General features: G+C 34.1%; 1 protein-coding gene across 2 annotated transcripts; it reads right to left on the reverse strand.

The window, feature by feature from the left end:
- Positions 1-401: 401 nt before the first annotated feature.
- Positions 402-16,114, reverse strand: LOC139485406 (acid-sensing ion channel 1A-like). 2 transcript variants are annotated; one of them, XM_071269873.1, is made up of 8 exons: positions 15,907-16,114; positions 14,734-15,289; positions 10,125-10,223; positions 8,972-9,122; positions 8,314-8,370; positions 7,614-7,776; positions 7,057-7,145; positions 402-904 (listed from the first exon to the last, which is right to left on the reverse strand). In XM_071269873.1, the coding sequence occupies exons 1-8, from the start codon at positions 16,023-16,025 to the stop codon at positions 723-725; spliced, it is 1,416 nt and encodes a 471-aa protein (XP_071125974.1). In that variant the 5' UTR covers positions 16,026-16,114; the 3' UTR covers positions 402-722. The 2 variants fall into 2 exon arrangements, with proteins under 2 accessions (XP_071125974.1, XP_071125972.1); XM_071269871.1 differs by having other exon boundaries at positions 7,057-7,148; positions 15,907-16,113.
- Positions 16,115-21,328: the final 5,214 nt, after the last annotated feature.

A 21,328-nucleotide genomic window follows, 5' to 3' on the forward strand; every position in this document is an offset into this window, starting at 1 on the left:
CTAAAAGAGGTCCGAAAGATACCAGTAAGACATCTGATATTAATCATCGGGGAAATGTACCAAATACATGGTTCCGTATGTTTTTCTGTAACATCGTTTTATCCGTCATTTATTTAATATTCATAGTACTGTAAAATGTTCAGAAGATAATGATCCAATTAAATAGAAATAGAATATATTCAATAGTCTTTTCATGAAACGCACTGCACAATTCCAGAGGTGGGTACAACTAAAGACCGAAAGGCACTTCCCTCATTGAAATGTGTTTTCCACCATAATCAGGTGCATTGCTTTTTATTTAACATATGCATTACTATTGCCTCTTTATGTCATTTCTTTATCTCTCTTAACATACATGACGAGCCAATCCTTACACAGAAACAATAAATGAAACAACATAATTATTCACTTATTTATTTTATTCTGTAACCGTTGGTTATTTCTTTTAGAACCTCTATAGTATATACCTGGTAAAAGTCCCTTTGAATGTGAAATACGCCTTTTTACTTCTTTTGTTATAGTTCCACGGCTGTACATCGGAAATCCTTACCAACATTTAAATACTAAAAAATCAACTTCAGATGAAGATTGGTCCATTATTCTCCAATAACTCTTTATATAGTGAAGCATATATGTTCTTTGTCAACGTTAAACAACTTACCACAAAATTGAAAGTAACACATTTTATTTTTATGCGTGCGAATCGCTTTCAAATAGTTTTATCACATTTTACTAGTATTTTCAGTTTCATCTATATGATCAGTAGATTCATCCAATTTTCTTCTTTTCGAATTGGCAACCTTTTGACTTCCTTTAGTCATCAGTAAACAGAAAAATTCTATGATCTCTACAATTGACAGGATGCTGGCTCCTATGAACATTCCCATCTGTCCACCAACCGTCCCTAAAACAGTCAGTTATAAATTTATATGACTTCATTTAAGAACCTAATCATATGCAAAAAATAAAATAACAAAAATACCGAACTCCAAGGAAAATTTAAAACAGACTTTCCGTAATCAAGTGGCAAAATCAAAAGCTCAAACACATCAAACGAATGGACAACAATGGTGGATTTAACCTGGTTTTAAAGCAAGCGAAACCTCTCAGTTGTATGACAGTCGCATACAATTCCATTATATTGACAACGATTTGTGAACGAAGTATAATGCGTTCAATTTAATTTGTAGTAGCAATTATCATTCGTAAACATTAAATTTTTGTCATGTAAGAATATATGTTTCAAATATAATAATTATTGAACAATACAACGGGTGTCGAATGCTTAAGTGATATGATTGTAATCTATAAGAGTTTTTTTTTATTATATTCTTCCAGAGAGTGACGGGAGTTGGTATTGGTCCGAATATGTCTGTTCACACGACCTTTGTGTTTTTTTCTATTACATCTGTATCTTTGTGTTGTATCATATTTTATGTCAATAAATACGTTACCATCATAAATTCTGAGTACATCCATCTGCGCAAGTCTGACAGGCGGAAAACCCCAAATAAAAATATCATCCATTGAGAAGAGGGATGACCAAGCAGTGCCCGTATAACCATGCCTTTATATCATTCATTTAATTTCCGTCTGCGCATCGAGACACACGTGTTACAACTTACAGAGAAGACTTTTTTGTTTTTTTTGTTTTTTTAATAGTGGATATTGTAGGTATCCCCATACCATTGTTTATTTTACATTTTGTTGTTATAATATTGTTGTTTATAAGTGTTTAACTTCATACTTCTTTGATTATGGAGTTTAATGCTCCCAGTCCTTACGAGGCCATTACAGGTAGTGATGTTTTTTTAGACGGTTCGTTACCCTTTCCTGTTACCGCAACAACGGTATGACAGGGAACCCCTCCTTATAGTAGTCAACTAACCGACGTTTTTACTTCGGTGACTTCTAAGACCGGTCAACAGACCCTCAATGCAGGTTCTGTCGGTTATCATGGAGTAGTAGTCAACTAACCGACGTTTTAACTTCGGTGACTTCAAAGACCGGTCAACAGACCCTCAATGCAGGTTCTGTCGGTTATCATGGAGGTGTCCCTACCATTATCACTGTTACGCACACGTTTTCTAGGCCAGTTGACACCACAGGGTCCATTTCATCTTACCCTGGTACTTCTTTGGGTTTAAACATACCTGGGTCTAGAGCACCAGCGTCATACTGTGACTTCACTTTACCCGCTTCGGCTAGTAATGCCATGTCATGGTCTAGACCTCCTTGGTTTCAGGGTTATCCTTATTCAGGCTTTCCTGGTCAGGGGTTTCCTGGTCAATGGTTTCCCGGTCAAGGGTTTCCTAATCAGGTTTTTCTTAGTCAGGTTCCTGGTCAGCCCTTTCCATGTTTCTGGCCTTATTGTGGACCAACACCAGTTATTGTTCCCCAGAGTACTACAGCTAATCTGTCAGTTCCTGCTCCTCCTTCAGAAGTGTCATCTAGTAGTTGTAGTAGTGTATATGTATCTGCTGTTCTGTGTCTATCTCTTCATCTGTAATTGGTCAGTCTTCTACCAATTCCAGTAAGGATCCTGAGGCTGAAGATACTCCTTCCACTTTGAAGGATCTTAGAGATTCGGTTTATACAATAATGAGAGATGTCAACAAGGTGCCATTTCAGTCTCCTCCCAGACCCAAGAAACTTACCTCCACTTTCGAGGCTTCATGTGGTCTGTCCGTAGACAATACTAAGTCACATACTAGTTTTCCACAATCTAACCATATGTCTAACTGTCTGCAGATCATCAATGATGGGATTGTGGCTAATGAGTCCCAAGTTAGTGGTTTTGGTCTTGCCTCATTTACTGAGCAATTCCGTTCTAAAGACTATGACATTTTTGATTCTACCTTGGGTAAACTGGTACTAAGTACCTAAATATGACAAGGTTTTTTCATCTACGATTGCTTCTAAACCTGCCGATGGACTGCGTCTTTCTCAGTCTGTTTGGTCCAAAACGGGAACCTTCTTAGGAACGCATCTCATGTTTTAGGCACTGCTGAACACTTTTTAACAGCAGTTGCTCCAGTTCTTAAAGATTCTTCTCTTCCACCAGAGGTCAAGTCTTTTCTATTACAGGTAGACAAGGCTTTGGGTGCCTCCCAATTGTTGATTATGGGTTCAATCGCCAACTGCACCAAGTCTCCGTTGGATGAGAAGAATTTCGGGTTACCACTTGATGAGGTACAGAAGCATCTCAATCAAACCCCAGCTCCAGTGTAGGTGAATAATTTTGGAAATAATTCTAAACGAGGTAGGTATTCTTCCGCTAGAGGCTCATCTTACAATTCTCAAGAGAAGAGGAGGAAAATCACTATCGATGGAGGTAATAAACCTAAAAAATCTGCAATCCCTAGGTCTAAACCTAACAGTTTTAAGGGAGGTGGCATGAGGGCCAATCCCTCTTCCTAGGAAGTTGCCCCCTCGTACGTTACTGTCAGAACCCAATCCAGAGATGTACTACAAAACTCCTTTCTCAATTGCCAGTAGGGGGAGGTTAACTAATTTTCTAAACAAATGGATAAGTATTACCGATACTCAGATTCATTCTTACCTGGACGACTCACTGATCAAGGAACTTTCTCCCGAGAAAATTTATCTCAATACCGATGTAGTCATCAGATTGCTTTTCTCTCTGGCATTTATCATCTCTTGGAAAAAGTCAGACCTCATTCCGTCTCAGGACTTCATTTTCCTAGGCGAACATTACCTTACTCATCAGTGCATAGTTCGACCTCCTCAGGAAAAGTTTCAGAATCTTTGTTAAAAAATTCATCTGTTTCTATCTCAAAAACCAGGTAGGTCTTTTGAATTCACTAGCGGATGTTGTTCCACTTGGTCGCCTTCACATTCGACCTCTTCAATTTTATCTACATCAACATTGGCTCCCAGCTACACAGGATTGGGAATTTCCAGTTCCAATCATTCATCAGGAATTGTTTCCTCATTTGGTTTGGTGGACTTCTCAAGCAAACGTTTTGAGAGGCCAACTTCTGTCCTCTCCTGTTCCAAATCAGACTCTGTTCACAGATGCCTCCAACCTCGGTTGGGGAACTTATCTGGAAGGTCTTTCAGTGTCAGGAGTGTGGACTCCATATCTTTTGAAGGAACACATCAACATACTAGAAATGAAGGCAATTCTTCTTGCACTGTCTCATTTTCCGTCCCTACTGCAGAACAAATCTCTGGTTCTAGCAACGGACAACACCACTGTGGTGGCTTATTTGCGAAGCCAAGGGAGAACTCATTGTTACGAGCTGTATCGTTTAGCAAGAGAAATCCTCCTTCTTTGCAATCACCTTCATCTACAGATTGCAGTTCGTCCTGTCCATGGGAAACTCAATGTGTTAGCAGATGCTGTGTCAAGAACACTTACCCCAGTCAATACAGAGTGGGAACTTCTCCAATCAGTATTTCAGTAAATAACACTTCAGTGGGGGTCTCCTCATGTAGACCTGTTTGCAACAAGCCTCAATTACAAAGTTCAAGTGTTCATGTCTCCTGTACCAGATCCGAAAGTTTACGCAGTAGACTGCATGAGTGTTCCTTGGGACGGAATGTTCGCTTACGCCTTCCTTCCGTTCCAGCTTGGCCCAAACAAGCCTAGTTTCCAGATCTTCTTCATCCGTCTTGTGCTTGTCCACTGGTTCTACCAGTACGACACAATCTTCTATCCCAGTTCAAGGGCAAGATTCTTCATCCCACTCCAGAGAAGCTACATCTGTTCGAGTGGCTTCTCTCAGGGATAGCTTCAAGGAGAGGGATTTTTCTGAATGCGCAGCCAGATATCTCTCCCGAGCAGTTAGAGATTCCACTAACATCGTCTATGATGCCAATTGGACTATCTTCAGTAGTTGGTGTAGTGAGAAGGAAATTGATCCTTTCCAAATTTCTGCACAACTAGCAGACTTTCTGATCCACCTTTTTGAAGAGAAAGGATTGTCTCCCTCTACTATTAAAGGCTATAGATCAGCTATTTCTAGCACGATTCAACTGTTTGGAGGTCCAGACTTTGGTAATAATGAATTCATTTCTCTTTTAGTTAAGAATTTCACTCTTGAACGCCCTAGACAGAGAGTTTTAATCCCGTCTCGGAATTTGAGTGTTGTTTTATCAGCTTTAAAAACCCATCCTTTTGAACCTGCTGAAAAGGTTGAAATCAAGTTTTTATTGTATAAGTGTTGTTTTCTTCTTGTCTTGGCCTCTGGTAGAAGAAGAAGTGAAATTCATGCGTTTTCCACTGCCGATTACTGCCTTCGTTTTAAAAGGGATAAGTCATCTGTTATCCTATTAACGGATCCAGCTTTTTTAGCGAAAAATCAAATTCCGGGCAGAGGTTCAGAACCGATAGTGATTGCAGCCCTTCCTGATGTTCAAGTTCTAAAGTACTCTGTCCTATCCGAGTCTTACTTTTATATCTTCAGAGAACACGGAGTCTCCGTACCTGCTCAAATTCCAGGTTATGTATTCCTATTAACAAAGGAAAACAATATGTGTCTGCTAAAACCATTCAATTAGCTTACAGTTTTTCCAATGAAGAACTTCTGAATAGTATGCATGTTAAAGCCCATGATGTTAGAGCTATTTCTACCTCCTGGGCCCTTTTTAATAATGCTTCTTTAGATGAAGTCTTATCTGCAGGTTTCTGGGGAACTGAAAATTCTTTCATTTCTCACTATCTGCAGTCATTAGCTACTCAAGCTCAGAGTTTGTACTCCTTAGGGCCTTTAGTTTCCGCACAAAGAGTTGTTTTTCCTCCTGCATCTTCTGGTTCAGGGGATTCAGCTTTGCGTTAGATTCTACATTTTACTCAGAATTTATGATGGTAACGTATTTATTGACATAAAATTGTACATTTTTAAAGTAAAATGAGATTTTATTAAATAAATACTTACCATCATAAATTAAAGGTTCTTCCCAACCTCCCCTTCATCCCCTGGTTTTTTTTTCCCAGGGCTTCTTGCTTACTTTAGGAAATTAAATGGATGACATAAAGGCATCGTTATACGGGCACTGCTTGGTCATCCCTCTTCTCATTGGATGATATTTTTATTTGGGGTTTTCCGCCTGTCAGACTTGCGCAGATAGATGTACTCAGAATTTATGATGGTAAGTATTTATTTGATAAAATCTCATTTTACTTTAAAAATGTACAATTTCAAATCCTTTTTGATAATGAAGTAGGTTATAGATCACTTTTTTTGATGATATTTTTATTTGGGGTTTTCCGCCTGTCAGACTTGCGCAGATAGATGTACTCAGAATTTATGATGGTAAGTATTTATTTGATAAAATCTCATTTTACTTTAAAAATGTACAATTTCAAATCCTTTTTGATAATGAAGTAGGTTATAGATCACTTTTTTTACTTTTTATAGTTAATTCAGCTTAAACGATGCTTTGAATCTTAAATGTGCGTCTTGGTTCCAAGTTTGAAAAATATCTTGCACAGTTGTATTTCTTTATGCAGTGTTCCTTACTGAACATAACGTTGCATAACGATAACCAGTCGGAAATACAGTTGTCGGACTTATGGCGATTTTTATAGTTAAACATATGGTATGGAGACTAGAGCATGCTTGATGGGTTGTTTGTTAATTTCTTAACACCCAGTGGCAAATATTTTGTACATCTTCAGGATGACTAGAATATTGAAGAGCATCCGAAGTATGATAGATTTGTTTGGTTTATGTCCCATTGACCTTTAACCCCATCTATTCAATTATTGATGAAAATATATGACAGGCATACATTATGGTGGATCTTGACAGGAGTCTAGATTTTTGTACTCCTCAATTTTCTTTTCATTTTCCAATATTTTTATGTTTTTTGTTCATATTCTCTATTCTTTACATACTAGGACCCAATTATTCTCTATTCTTTATTTATTGTTGCCTAATTATTAAATTCTTGAGTGGTTTTTACTAATTTTCACTCATCATGTTTGATTATTCTCTCTTTTGTAAACCCTTTTTAGACTCATTATTTACAATGCTCGAATTATCGATCTAATTTAAAAACAATCATATTGAAAATATTGATATTTACCTAAAATACTACCAACTGTCTTTTCTGGAACCTCTTCCGTAGCTTCCTCTATCATCGAATTGTAAAAGAGACGCAAATCGATGAAATTTCTACTGAAGAAAGATGAAATACAAGATAAGAAAATGTTTTGGGCTTGAAACTTAAAAGCGGATAGAGGCACTTTGTATTACTGGTTTTTTTTTCTCTCTTAGTTTTGAAACACTGCTTCGTGAATTTTTTAAAATTTAGAATTAAAACCAAAAATAAACACGTTTCTTATCTGAAACCACACAATGCTGATCTAGCTCATTTTGTCATAGCTGTTTTGACAAATCAAAAACGTGAAACAAATGTATGTAGATATCAACTTCTATACTGAAAAGGACAACACTTGTAGTAGCAATCCGCCTAAATAGGTACTTACAGTACAATATGTGTGCCATGTTTTGGTTTTAGCGGCGCTTGTAATCTAGATTTTGCATATTTTTGTTTATGCGCACCAACTTGGTATTGGTATAGTATGCAAAACAGGCAAATCCACTAGACAGTATAGCATATATAATTAGTTAATTACATACCTTAAATAATCCTCATTTGGTAGAATAGATTGGTTGGATAAGTACGAAGCTATGAAGTTGGAAGTGAATGCAGCATATGACAGTGAAGTCTCGTACTTTATCGTCTCACAGTTTGGTGGACACGAGCAATTGTGTAAGAAATCTGAATTCCGGGATATGTTTTCTGTACGAAATGATAAAAAAAACTTACAAAGACCTACAATCATACATATTGATCATAATGGGTGTCACTAGCGAAGCAGAAACTTTCACTTTCGGAGCACTTGGGTTCGTCAATTTCTTTAGTAGTGTTCGTGTTTTACTCAATATTCTGTTTTCTTTGTAACGTGTTGTAAATTGCTATTTTTCTTTAAACCACGGTGTAGATCGTCTTTCTTCCGACTTTGATTTATTGCCCTTTAGTTTCTGTTCCTCTTTAAACACACGTGTCTTAAAGGAACTGATGACATTTTACGGTAATGCTCTTATACAATCAAGTGTCAAAATCGACATTGAAATTCCCTGTTTAATATACAGTCACTCATTGAGTACCGTTGAGAAGTGTTTTTTTGTTTGGATTTTATTCCTCAAATTTTGCATTGAATAATAAATTGTTTAAAAATCTATCTTTCATTTTTCTTTGTAGGGCTTCATATATTCACAATAAATATTCTTCAATTTTTTAAAAGTATAAAATGCGTTAATTTTTTGTTGTTCTTACTTTGGTACTCGGCATAACAATCCATCAGTTGTTGACTGTCACAAAACTCTGCTTTACCTAAAATAGAATAATAAAGAATGTGATAAAGATTGATTGAGTGATGTTAAACGCTACTTTTATTATTATTGGCTATTTTGTGGCAGACATTTAGCCGGAGTGCCGGGATAGAACACCGGATCTTTGGCAGTTAAACCTGCGGTATTCGAACTCATTACCTTAGTGTTGACAGGCTATTGTCCTTCGACCACATGGCCAACGAGACCCCGAATGTGATACGCAAGGAAAAAAACTCTTACTTCAGTGAAAAGTTAAATTTTGTATATATTTCTAAGTTCTGAATTAAGAGATAAAAGTGAAAATTACTTGTTCACACAAATAGCACAATACATGTATATGGATGGAGAGTTGTCTCATTGGCACTCACACCACATCTTCCTATATCTATAGTCGGGTATTCTCCGTATTGGATTTAGCACAACAATGTTAGATATGCAAATTGGGAAGCATTCTTTTTCTCTATATCAGTGGAATTTGAACCAATGCTATTATGACATTGTTGCACAGAACACATGACCAAGTAGGTTTTTATAATTATATCTATATATGAAGCATTTTTTTTTTATTATAAAAGCTTGGTTATTTTAGATAATTTACGTACCATTCGAAAATAAATGTCTGCAACCACATTTTTGTACGAGATAGTCGTCCAAACAATGTTTAAAACACGTCAGCTCTGAATATGTACCAATTCCTGATAATCTATCAGAAACTTCTCGGCAACTACCATATGGACTTGGAAGTGTAATCACCTAAAACAAAATCACGACAGGAGTATAATTAAAATTTAACTTAGGTGACTAAAGATGTCATATAATAATATTCTGAAATATAAATTAATTAATTTTTGTTTTTATACTGTCACATAATAACATGACGCACAAGCCATTTTATCTTAATAGTAAAATTAAAATATTTACAGAATAATGCATTATTCTTGTAAATAAACGTTATAAATAGTGAACATTATCGTGCAAAGTAATGACAAGTTCAGTGAAAAGTATTTGACATAGAATAGTTCACAAACACTACAAGAAAATCATTGAGCAACATGAACATGCCTTTATTCGAAATCTTTTTTTTCCAAATGAATATTCCCCCTGCACAATACAAATACAAATCCGGTAATTAGTCGCATTCAATGATTTTATAAACGTTTTATAGGACAACAAGAATAATGTACGTATTACAATTGGACTATATCCGTGATCGTCGGAGAAACAGATATTCTATAACGGTGTCAACACCAATATGACGGCGTCTATAAATGTTAGAAAAAAAAGCTTTGAAAATCTATGATTCAATCACTCCTTAGTAAAACATGTTTCCAAAGAAATTGTTACAGGAAATGCAAGCCCTGGAATATGACATCTACGTGATCATGAGATATAATATAGATTTGGCTGGAAATGGAACGTGTATACGATAGTTGAGGATTTTTTTTCTTCTTTATTCTCAACGGCAAATAGTTCATGCATATTAAGGAGGATAACGAATTAACAAACAATAAGATGGATCAGCCACAATGGATGTTGAAGGGAATCTGGATCTAACGACCACATTCTACTAAGAAGTAATCATATAACCTGCTTCGTCAAACAGTCACTCATTTAAAGCGCCAGTTTTACTACCAGATTGGAAAAGAAGGATCATATAGTTCTATACACCGACCGGCCCTTGGAACTTTGAACCGATTAGTGTCTCTGAAAATAGAGATTTTTTTCTGGAATGTATAATATGAGCATGTTTCTTACCTTGGTTTTCCTTATAGAACATCCCGCAGATAGGCCTGGACCAACTAGAAATCCTCTTAACGATGGCAATGGCTCTTCTGATGGATCATGAAGTACAACCTTCAAGTAGTCAAAAAAGTTGTTTTATGATATCAGGGAAAATGATAATATACAATTCTGAGAATTGTACAAAAAAACCAAATCCTCAATTGAAAAATAACTTTTGAATACAAATCATAATGACTTGTTCTGATTTCATACATCAAACGTCTTAAAAAAATATGACAATAAGGAGATGTTGTATGATTGGCAATGAGACAAATTAGTTAATTATCCTGATGCTTTACCCGAAACCCAATATAAAGCTCTGTCCTCTTTGGCAAAAGCTGCACATGTATACACGAAATGAGGTTAGATTTTATTTATCTATGTTTTGATGTATCTTTTTTTTGGCATTTTTCTACCTGCTGTTAATGCTTTAGTAGAAAAACAAACCAATTATCTAAATTCTGAAAATGCTTCCGTAATGAACAAATGTAGTATTTACGATCGCAACTGGATCCTATTTATTATTGGATATTCGTGTTTAAGAATAGAGTGAGATGTTAAATGTACATCACTGAGACAGCATACTAACGACATAAAAAGACATCTCAAGAGCCCAACATACAACAACATATATCTGTCTTTACAATATTTTCTAATATAAACTGAAAAATAAAAGAAATGACAATCTACATTGTGCTATAAATCATTTCAAGTCCCGAAAAATATTGTTTATATACATTCATTTTTTAAATAAATTACAAAGTATCTCATAATAATCAACAGGAAATGCATTGTCTTTTGAAAAAATATCGCTGCATCTAAATCGCAGTACGTGTAATTTAAATTCTACAAATTCTTGAAAGAGTGTCGTGTGGTTTTTTATACATCTTCAAGTTAACAAGTCATGCAAGTAAAACACGCAGACAAACTGACATCTTTGTTAATATCTTATTTGTTCTGTATAAAATTTATTGTATACAAGTCTACATAAACGTTTTAAAAAGTTTACTAAATGGTTATTGTTTCATAAGTGTACATATGTATGCTCGAAGTATATATAGAATCAGTACATGATACACAACATGCGACAAATAAAGGGGGAAGGTGGGTAGTAATGACAGGAAACTAAATTAAACTAAGTCTTTGATGAATGTAAACTTTAATAAAACTGGAAGTTACATAAGGGGAACAGGAAAATAAGAATATATTGCATCACTTACAACAACCTTTAATTGACCAGTGACTTTTTACTCATTACTGACCAGCAACACCGAGATAATCCAACGATTTTTAAGGGTCCATATGAAGTGTGGACCTAAATGTTCTTTATCTTTAGATATAACGCTTATTCTGTAAAATCTTCAATTAACGATTTTGTAAAATTCTGTACATGGTCTACACTATTATATTAAATAATTATTTTATTTTCCGTTGTTATTCTTTATAATTTTGCAAACTTTTTTATTCAATTTTGACATTCGCCAGTATTCCTTATTCTACAACTCCCTTTGAGATCTAATTATATGTGACAATAAATTATTGTGCTTCTCTCTCTGAATTTTGCTTTCTCTCAAGACATTGGTAGTCTTTGTAGTACAGTGTCTTTTCCAGAAAATACATCGTGGAAACCAAATTAACGTAGGTTGAGACATATGACATAAAAACAGATGTACATATTTATGTTTAAGATGTCTACAACCCCCCCCCCCCCTTTCCAAACCCCCAACCCCAACCCGAAAAAAACACAAGAAAATAACAATCGCACACAGGCTGAGACATGACTGGTAATATAGTGCTTTGTTATTTAGTCCATCTACACAAATGAGGGGGGACCTTAAACGGGACTCCGGGATTGATCCTTTATGGATCCGGCTATTCTTTTTTCGAATTTCGGTATGGCGGGATTGAAATTTCTATAAATTCGGGACCTCGGGATTTCATGTTTTTAAGTCCGGGATTTCGGGATCAGGACCCCTGCAGCCCCAACCCCCACCCCCGTCAAATGCATATCATTAGATGCCTTTTCCTTTTTAATTTTCTTTTGGCCTTGTGTTGTTGTCTGGTTGCTGTCTTATTAAAGTACTGACTACTTACGGGATTTACATTTAACTTTAGGTACTGAAAGTCTGTGACACTGTGCATATTTTTCAGTCGGTATATATAGTAGTACTTTGATATAGAGGTGATCGATATAATCTCGTTCTCAACCTTCAAGTTTTATGAGTGAAATAGAATTGAGAACAGTTCTATTGTATATTTGAGATGCTACTTTCAGCTAGGGTACATTTTTTTATTCGGTTAATTTTTACCCATATATATATATATATATATATAACAATTTCCTTTGAGGAGACAACCATACGAATCAATACTATTAGGATATTCAGAAGCCCTGTATAAATCTTCAAACCATATACTATTTATACATGTATCTATTTAAAGATTTGTGTTCTATTTTTAACATCGATATTGCGGACGTGAAAGAAAGCACCATTACAAAAACAAACAAAAAACAACGTTAGATTACAAAATGTAGCGATGGATTAATGATCGTGAAACATCATTTTTGCTTATTTTTAATTTGTTAAAGTCTAAAAACTGTGTATGAATATTAAACTATTGTTCCAACCGTGAACAAGGTTAATTAATTTAAGTGTATTATAGTTTAGTGCCATCTATGACTGACTAGCTGACAGCAGCGGCGAATTTATGACCAGTATTAGTTTATGTGGTTCATTTCCTTCTCTCTAATTTGAAAATATTTTTACTTGTTCCGACTAGTGTGATAATTTTCAAAATATGGGAGAATCTTACCGTACAATACTAAGTTTTAACTTTAGTATTAATCTCCTAAACTTGCACCCCTTCTGCTTATTTTCTGCTAGACGATGTCTTTTCCCAGTGAATATAGGGTTTTTGAAAGAACAGTTTTGACATACTACATATAGAATACTTCGGAGATCACACTGTTTCTCATCACAATAGTGAGCAACAGTTTTCACACTTGTTTTAACTGGTCGGCAGATATACAAACTCTACCACCCTACGTACTGATTTTCATCTTTAAGATCGTCTTCAGGACTGGTTTCATATTCATTTTCAATTTTTAATATTAGAAAAACAAGTTCATTCTCCTAGAAGTAACATATTTTCCTTCAAATTTACCGTTGACATTGTCCCAACGAAAAGTCGCCGGGTGCAATTTTAACATTGCAAAATCTGGTCAAAGGGACGTAATTCGTACAAAACGTCGCAATATTTCGCGGAATCCGCTAGACGGCGTTCATTTACTGTTACTTGACCTTAAGACAAAATTGAAAAATCCACTTACAGTTCCACAATTGTGTGCTTAAATAATTAAATAAAAATTCAAAACGAAATGGACCACTAACTAAAATTGACAAGGATCAGTAAAGGGTTTAATATATTAATACCGGGTACTGTACACAGCAAAACTAACCACGAACCGCTCATATTTTTCTTTTTTTTTTAAATTGAAAATGATTACATATTTGTTCCACGCACCCATTATGACCAACCATGGTCCTGCTGGGAGTTACTGTGTCCCCTGTATACAAATTTCTATCGATGTTATTCAACATCTGATAAGATAAAAAAAAAAAAAAAACGCTAAACAACAAGGAGCTCATTGATTAAACATTCGCAATTAAAAAAATCATGCTAGAAAATTAAAACACAGACTTATATCACCCGATATCCAAGAGCGACTTCCTCGCTGGTTAATTAGAATAATGAACGATCATTTAATTTACATTATCTTCGTTTAATAGTGAAGCATGATAACTTACTATAATAGTTGCAATTATTTTAGCACATCTAAAACAATTAGTCGGACTTTCTTATGTTTGAAAAATCCACCTGAATTTTAACGAACTTTCATCTTAAAACGAAAAATTGCTATGGAATTAAGGGAGTTATGATAACGTGAATGTTGAATGATTAAACTAGCTTCATATACACGTGTTACTTATCCAAGCAGTTACCATTTTACTCTTAACTCTCTTGTACATTGTATCTGTCAAAAACCCATGTTACTTGTCCAAGCTGTTTAACATAACTTACTTAACCTTGTAACTGTCAAAGCTGCTTACATGTACATGTATAAGATGAACATCATTGTAACATCATAACGGTAGAACAAAGGTAAACATTTCGCTAACTCATAGAACTGACATCAAAAACGATTAAGTATAAAAGCATTTAAGCTTGAGAATATGGTACACACTTTAAATGTACAATGTAATGTACATGTATACCTACTACTATACTGAGAACAACCAGCTTAGCAACATATATGTTAATTTAGTCAGTTGAGACACAAATAAAACGAATCGGTCAACCTATTTGAGGTGGAGACCCTCAAAAATTAGGTAGCGTCGAATTCGGTCGATTTAAGCAAATGTGAATTCATCAATTCTTTTGGAAAAAAAAAGACTATTTATAAAGCGATCAATATAAGATATATATAAAAGAAGATTATGTTTAAATGCAAGGATAGATAGATAAATTGATTTATTTGCATATCAATCTATCAGTAATGAAAACAGAATAAATAGTATACCTTTACACCAGCTTGTATAGTTGAAGAAAAGAAATATAAGTCTTGTTGAATATTAACAAAGAATCTCAGACCGGCCGTTTCTCCAACAGACTCTGCCACCATCTGTGCATCTTTATTAAAAGTATAACACACACCAAGTTCTGTCATTATAGGAGTAAAGATATCATTACAGTCAATGAGCTCTTGTTTGAAATGACAATATCTGATCATGTCTCCAATCTGATGAGAATGATTCCGTGCACAGCTGTATAGTACATCCCCTGGGATCGGTTTGTTAGTCGACCGTAGCCCGAAATGCTCTAAGATAATTGAAAGTTCACTGAGAGCGTAGAATGTCTTAGATGCCTCCACTTTATCCTCTTCTGAAAAACAATCTAACACGGTACTTTTTACTTGGTTCAAGTTACACACAGTAACTGCAGGGAAGTCAATGGTTTCTTGTATAGATGTTGTAAAACTTGTGATGGTAGGGTTGTGTGAAAGATGGAGAAATTCTAATATCACAAATATAAAAAGTCCAGAGGCTGCCGCCAGGACCAAAATAATCCATATTAGCCTGCAAATAAAAATTAAAAATTACTTGTATCAGTTATTTAAAAGAATATGATTCCTCTCTTAAAGGACTATACTATGCACACGTAAGATGGAAAATGTAAAAAAAAGAAGATGTGGTATGATTGCCAATGAGACAAGTTTCCACAAGAGACCATATCACACAGAAATTAACAACTACCGGTCATTGTGCTGCCTTCAACAATGAGCAAATCCCATACCACAGAGTGTGTTATAAAAGAGTCTATTGTTCAATAGATACAAGAAGGTGTGGTATGAGTAACAACGAGACAGCACTCCATCCAAGTCGCAATTGGTTAAAGTAAACCATTGAATGGTCAAAGTACGAACTTGAATACGGAGCCTTGTGTCCGTTTCCAAATTTTGTTTCTGTATGCAACTTCAACATTTAGTTTTATTCTTCAGCACATCATGTGTCTCTTTCAAATCGTCATTGTATCACAATTGGAAATTCTGTTTATTGAACTTGATCAACAACAAAACACGCTAATAGTATATAAACGAGAAACGAAAATATGTATTTGCAACTTTTAAAAGATAATCTTTCCCTTGAATTTATCTTGAATATATCTTTTATGACTATGAATACAAGAAGCATACTTGCGTCTAGAGTATAATTCTGGTCCTCCGAATCTTGATAGTCCATGGATTGAAGAAGTATTCTTAAATTCCTCTACAATGTTAGTATTAAAGACCATTTCTGTTGTATACCTTATCATTCTCGTTCATCATGATAATCTCAGTTAATTGTTCCAGGCAAATAATACCTGTATTAACACCTGTAATCAGTCTCTCATCTGTCATGCTTGAAGAATTCTGATATTTGAAGCAGAACCCAGAAGGTAAAATAGCAATCAGCAATAATTATTTATCATCAACTGGCCGTTTAATGACTTTTATTTAGTCGATTTTAGAAATTAATCATTTAATCAATTGAAGTTGAAAGTCATTATTTGCTGAATTTGAAATTAATTACTTAGAGATAACACAATTATTATTTTCGTAATAGAAACATTGAATATATTGAGGACAATGCATGCCAAACATTTTAAACATTCTGCAAAATCGTTGTTACAGGTATTATTTGCTCTGTTTATTTTTATCGGTAATAAAAAAAAATCTGAAAATCTGGACACGGAAACAGATATTTAGTCAAATTCAAATCAAAGTTCACTCGAATCATCACTTTGCCGTGTATTTTTACTAGTTTTCTATGTTGTTTTGTGTGTATAATTGTTGTTTGCCTGTTGGTCTTTTTCTTTTTTTGCCATAGCGTTACAAATTCATTTTTTTTAATGTATTCGACGTCAAAATTTCAGATTTTGTTTTAACCATCCTTGTCGTCGCTTGTTTGGTGTAACGTTGTGTTGTAGGAAAATCGCAACGTATGTCAGTATATTTTCGAATTATGAGGTTTTTTTTTAAATGTGTTTGCTGGTGTTTGTCTCTTTTTAATTAATTCTTCATAAATCTTAAACGTTTAGAGATGTTTCACAGCTTACAATTGAAAAAAAAGTAAAATTTCCATTTATATTCTTCAATTGCATACAAATAAAAACCAAGTTAAAAACAGCATTCCTACTTTTCAGCTGGCTATTTGTGGTCCATCATCGAACTGGAAATTATATATCATGGAGTCGAAACCTTTTTCCCCGGGGTTCTTTGGATACGATGATATAGTTTATATGATGAGATTTTTGTAGATAATAACACTAAGTAAACAGACTAAAATTTTACACTTGCGACAGACGCGCGTTTCGTCTACAAAAGACTCATCAGTGACGCTCGAATAAAAAATGTTTAAAATTCCAAAATAAAGTTCGAAGTTGAAGAGCATTGAGGACCAAAAATTCCTAAAAGTTTTGCCAAATACAGCTAAGGTAATCTAAACCTGAGGTAGAAAATCCTTAGTATTTTTAAAAAATCAAAGTTTTGTTAACAGTTAATTTATTATTATGAACATATCAATAATAAATCAAGTCAAAACAAAAGTTCTGACTACTGGCCTGGTGATACCATCGGGGAAATACACCTCCACCAGCAGTGGCATATATATTACAGGTACAAATCGTCAATAAACAACAAACCAACAACACAAAAGCTTCATACAAAAAAGGTCTTGATGAGGTATACAGAAAAGAGAATAATGATCAACAAAAATATCATGAATAGAAAAACATGATTACAAAAAACTGAAGAACAGGAATAATGGGGTTTTAAAGTAAAATGAATTGTGGGAAATAAAAGAACTAGGGAATCAAATACTGAATAGAGATGTACAGAATAAAGAAGTAATCGTATTACAGAAAAAAAAGGGAAAATCAACATTCATGAACATTATACAGGATAAATTTTATTTTTAAAGATAAAGAAAAATGTCCCAAAAGAAATCAGAAATGAAGGACTTATTATCTAGACACTTATGCAAGTCAACATTAGTATGACGTCCATTTTCACTGAACTAGTACACATTTTTATTTGATAGTAGTATGAAATGGGGTCAGTCCCCCACCAAAACCCCACCGGAAGTCACGTCACAGCTAAGCCTCTTAACTATGACGTAGTATCCGGTCTATAATCTCTTAATCCCCTTAACTGGTACTTAACATCCTGGTTATAATCCTCTTAACTGAAGTGGATTAATCTCTTAATCCTCTTATCTGCTACTTAACATCCGGGTTATAATCCTCTTAACTGAAGTGGATTAATCTCTTAATCTTCTTAACTTGTACTTAACATCCTGGTTATAATCCTCTTAACTGAAGTGGATTAATCTCTTAATCTTCTTAACTTGTACTTAACATCCTGGTTAAAATCCGGTGGGGGAAAAAATTAACGGACATGTTTTTTAATCCCCCCTACCCTCCTACGTATTATCTTGTAAACGTGGCATACACGTTGAGACATGCACGTTAACATCCTAAAGTTTAATCTTGTAAACGTATAATCTAAATGTAAAAAGTTTATAAACTAAGAAAAACGTTTACTATATAGCATACATCATTATAGTAATTTCATAAGAACAAACAGTATGAATCTCCAAAATTTTAATATGTATACACTTTTAAGAGAAAGAGAACTAACAGGGAAGATCAGACGATCACGAAGAGGTCCCAAAAAGACTGCAAATTTGATAAGGAACAGGGTTGATAAACTTCATCATGAAGAACTATCTCGGTGTCCAGTAGAAACATGGCTTCTGAAAAACGGTTACATTGTTTGTCTTCTATACAACTTTGAACACCACCCAGAGTTTATTGAAGATCTATATTTTTGTGGATGTTACTTTGATGCAGTGTTAGCAGACTACAAGTTTATGGATCCTGTCAACTACCAATAAGAAAAAAATCCATGTATATCATTTACATGTGTACAACGGTCCTTTTAAGGACCAACAAATCATTCAAAAAGAGTCTATTATTGTTGTACATGATCAGTTCGTTTTTCTTCTCCAACGAATATGAAATATCTACAAAAGGTTCACAACTTGTTTATTTTCGAAGAAAAGAAAACTAGATTGTACATTTTATTACTTTCAATTGATAAACATACATTATTTCAACTAAAACAACAATATGATAACAAAAGTTTTCATATTGAACATTGGAAATTACATCTTCTTAATGAAATTCTACTATAAAATATAGACATATATATATATATTTTGTGTATTTAAAAAAAAATCATTTTGAGTTAACATGTTAGAGAGGATGAGCACAGAAAACCTTCAAACAAAGTGGTGTTTTTTCGGACAGAATGTACCAAAAGCAGAGATCGTGTATTTTTGTCAGATGATAATAGTTTTCATAATTGTTATTGCGGCAGTTGTTAATTTATCAACACAAAATGGGAGTATAGAACTATGGGTTAGTTTATTAAGTGGTTGTACCGGTTACATTTTACCAAACCCTTCTATAAATAAAATATAAATGAGATTCACATAAAAAGAAGGGAGGAAAAAAATGTTCGAGTAACCCTCCTTCTAACCACGTGACCGAAACGTTCACCATACGTTTCGTTTATCTCTTAATGAATCATCATGAACAATTTAAGCCGCTACCACAACTATAAAAGCACACAGTTATATCAATGGCACAGGCACAGGTTGATTTATCCAAAGAGGTGTACGGTTGTGACTTTGATCACTTGCATACTGATTTATTCAAGAAACAGATCGAGTGTTTAATTGATGAAACAACAAAAGTGGTGGTGAAGAAAAGAGGAAAACATACTCGAATACAGCTTGTTGTTAAAGGGAAAAAGATTCTGATCACTAAAGAAAATTGGACGAAACTGTGTTATCTAAAGGACAGCATCTTATTTCTTCATTCATTTATAGACGAACACTGATAGTACAATGGTGGCAATTAAAGTTGGTATGGAAAAAAGACTGCTTTCAACTATATTACTGTTTTCTTTTGCTGAATTATTGGATGAAATGGTGCAACAATTATCAAAGAAGTTTTGTCAGGGATGCAAAGTGGAACATGGATCACAACATAGACACGAATGTTTGATGGATAGTGAACTAGATAAACTCGAAAAACATTTTGATCAGGCGTTCTGTGAGTTTAAATACAGTCACATACTAAGAAAATACAGAGAGAATGTGAGAACATTGACCTTGGAAAATAGTGTCGTTTTAAACTTTTTCATTCTTCATGTGTTGTTCATGGACACGCTTCAATCAGAAAAAATGAAAGTGAGTGTTTATAATTTAATGGAAAGGAAATTAAAACTTGAAGGACGTTTCACACAGTAATATTGTATTTTGTGTAAATATATGAATATTTCATTGAATAAATTTATATTGATGTGGAATTTTTCGTTGTGTATTTATTTTCTGGTAAAGATACAAAATGTTATATCATTTCATAAGTTTTCGTATTCATTCGTATATTTCCGTATGTATATATATTTCCGGTAGTATTCGGAAACATTCGTTTATTTCCGAATGTATAATTATTTCCGGTAGTAGTCGGAAACATTCGTTTATTTCCGAATGTAAAGTAATTTCCGATCATTTCCGGAATCGTTCGTTGATATCTGTTTTTTCATTCCGGAATTATTGGGTTGCTTCCGTACTTTACTTCATTGGTTGCATTTTATTGTGTACTTAATTTCTTTTTTCTGGTTATGTATTTTGTTTCTTTTTTTTCCTTGATGGTGATGTATTTTGATTCTTGTTTCACTCTCTGGTGGTATATTTTTTTGTCAAATAAAATAAACCAAAATAATTAGAAACATCAGTGTATAAAACAAACACATATCTCGAAAAATGAACACAACGACATAAGACAATTAAGGTGTAGACAACAAACAAACAAAAAAAAAACAATGTGTGAAGACCAGGAGAAAGTGCTTTTACCATTTCAGTCACCGTGTTGTATACAAATAGTTGGACCTACTCAGTCAGGAAAAACCATGCTTACATATAAAATACTAGCTCAATCTGAATACCTATTTACAAAAACACCAAAGAAAACCATTTATTGCTACTCTGCATATCAGGATTTGTTTTCAGAGATGGAGAGGAAAATTGAAAACATAACTTTTCACGAAGGTTTACCAACTAGTGAGGAAATTGATAAATGGTCAGAAAATAAAGAACATATGATTCTTTGTCTTGATGATTTATTGTGTCAAGCTGCAAACTCTAGTGATGTTTTAAATCTTTTTACTGTTAAATCTCATCATTGTAAAATATCAGTTTTGTTTTTGATGCAAAATCTTTTCCCTCCTGGAAAATGCATTCGTACTATTTCGTTAAATGCGACATACATAATCTGTCTTAAAAACCAACGTGACAAACACCAGTTATCAGTATTAGGAAGGCAGATTCTTCCAGGTCAATTAGACTATTTCATGTCAGCTTATGAAAAGGCAGTTTCTTAAATCTATGGATATATTATTATTGATTTGTCAACACAAACAGATAAAAAAATTTTATATTTGAGAACAAAAATTTTCAAAGGAGAAGATCCAGTAATTTTTGTTCCGAAATGAGTAAACAAGTTTTAGC

This window comes from Mytilus edulis, chromosome 8, assembly GCF_963676685.1.
Source record: "Mytilus edulis chromosome 8, xbMytEdul2.2, whole genome shotgun sequence".
In the NCBI taxonomy this organism is placed as follows: domain Eukaryota; kingdom Metazoa; phylum Mollusca; class Bivalvia; order Mytilida; family Mytilidae; genus Mytilus; species Mytilus edulis.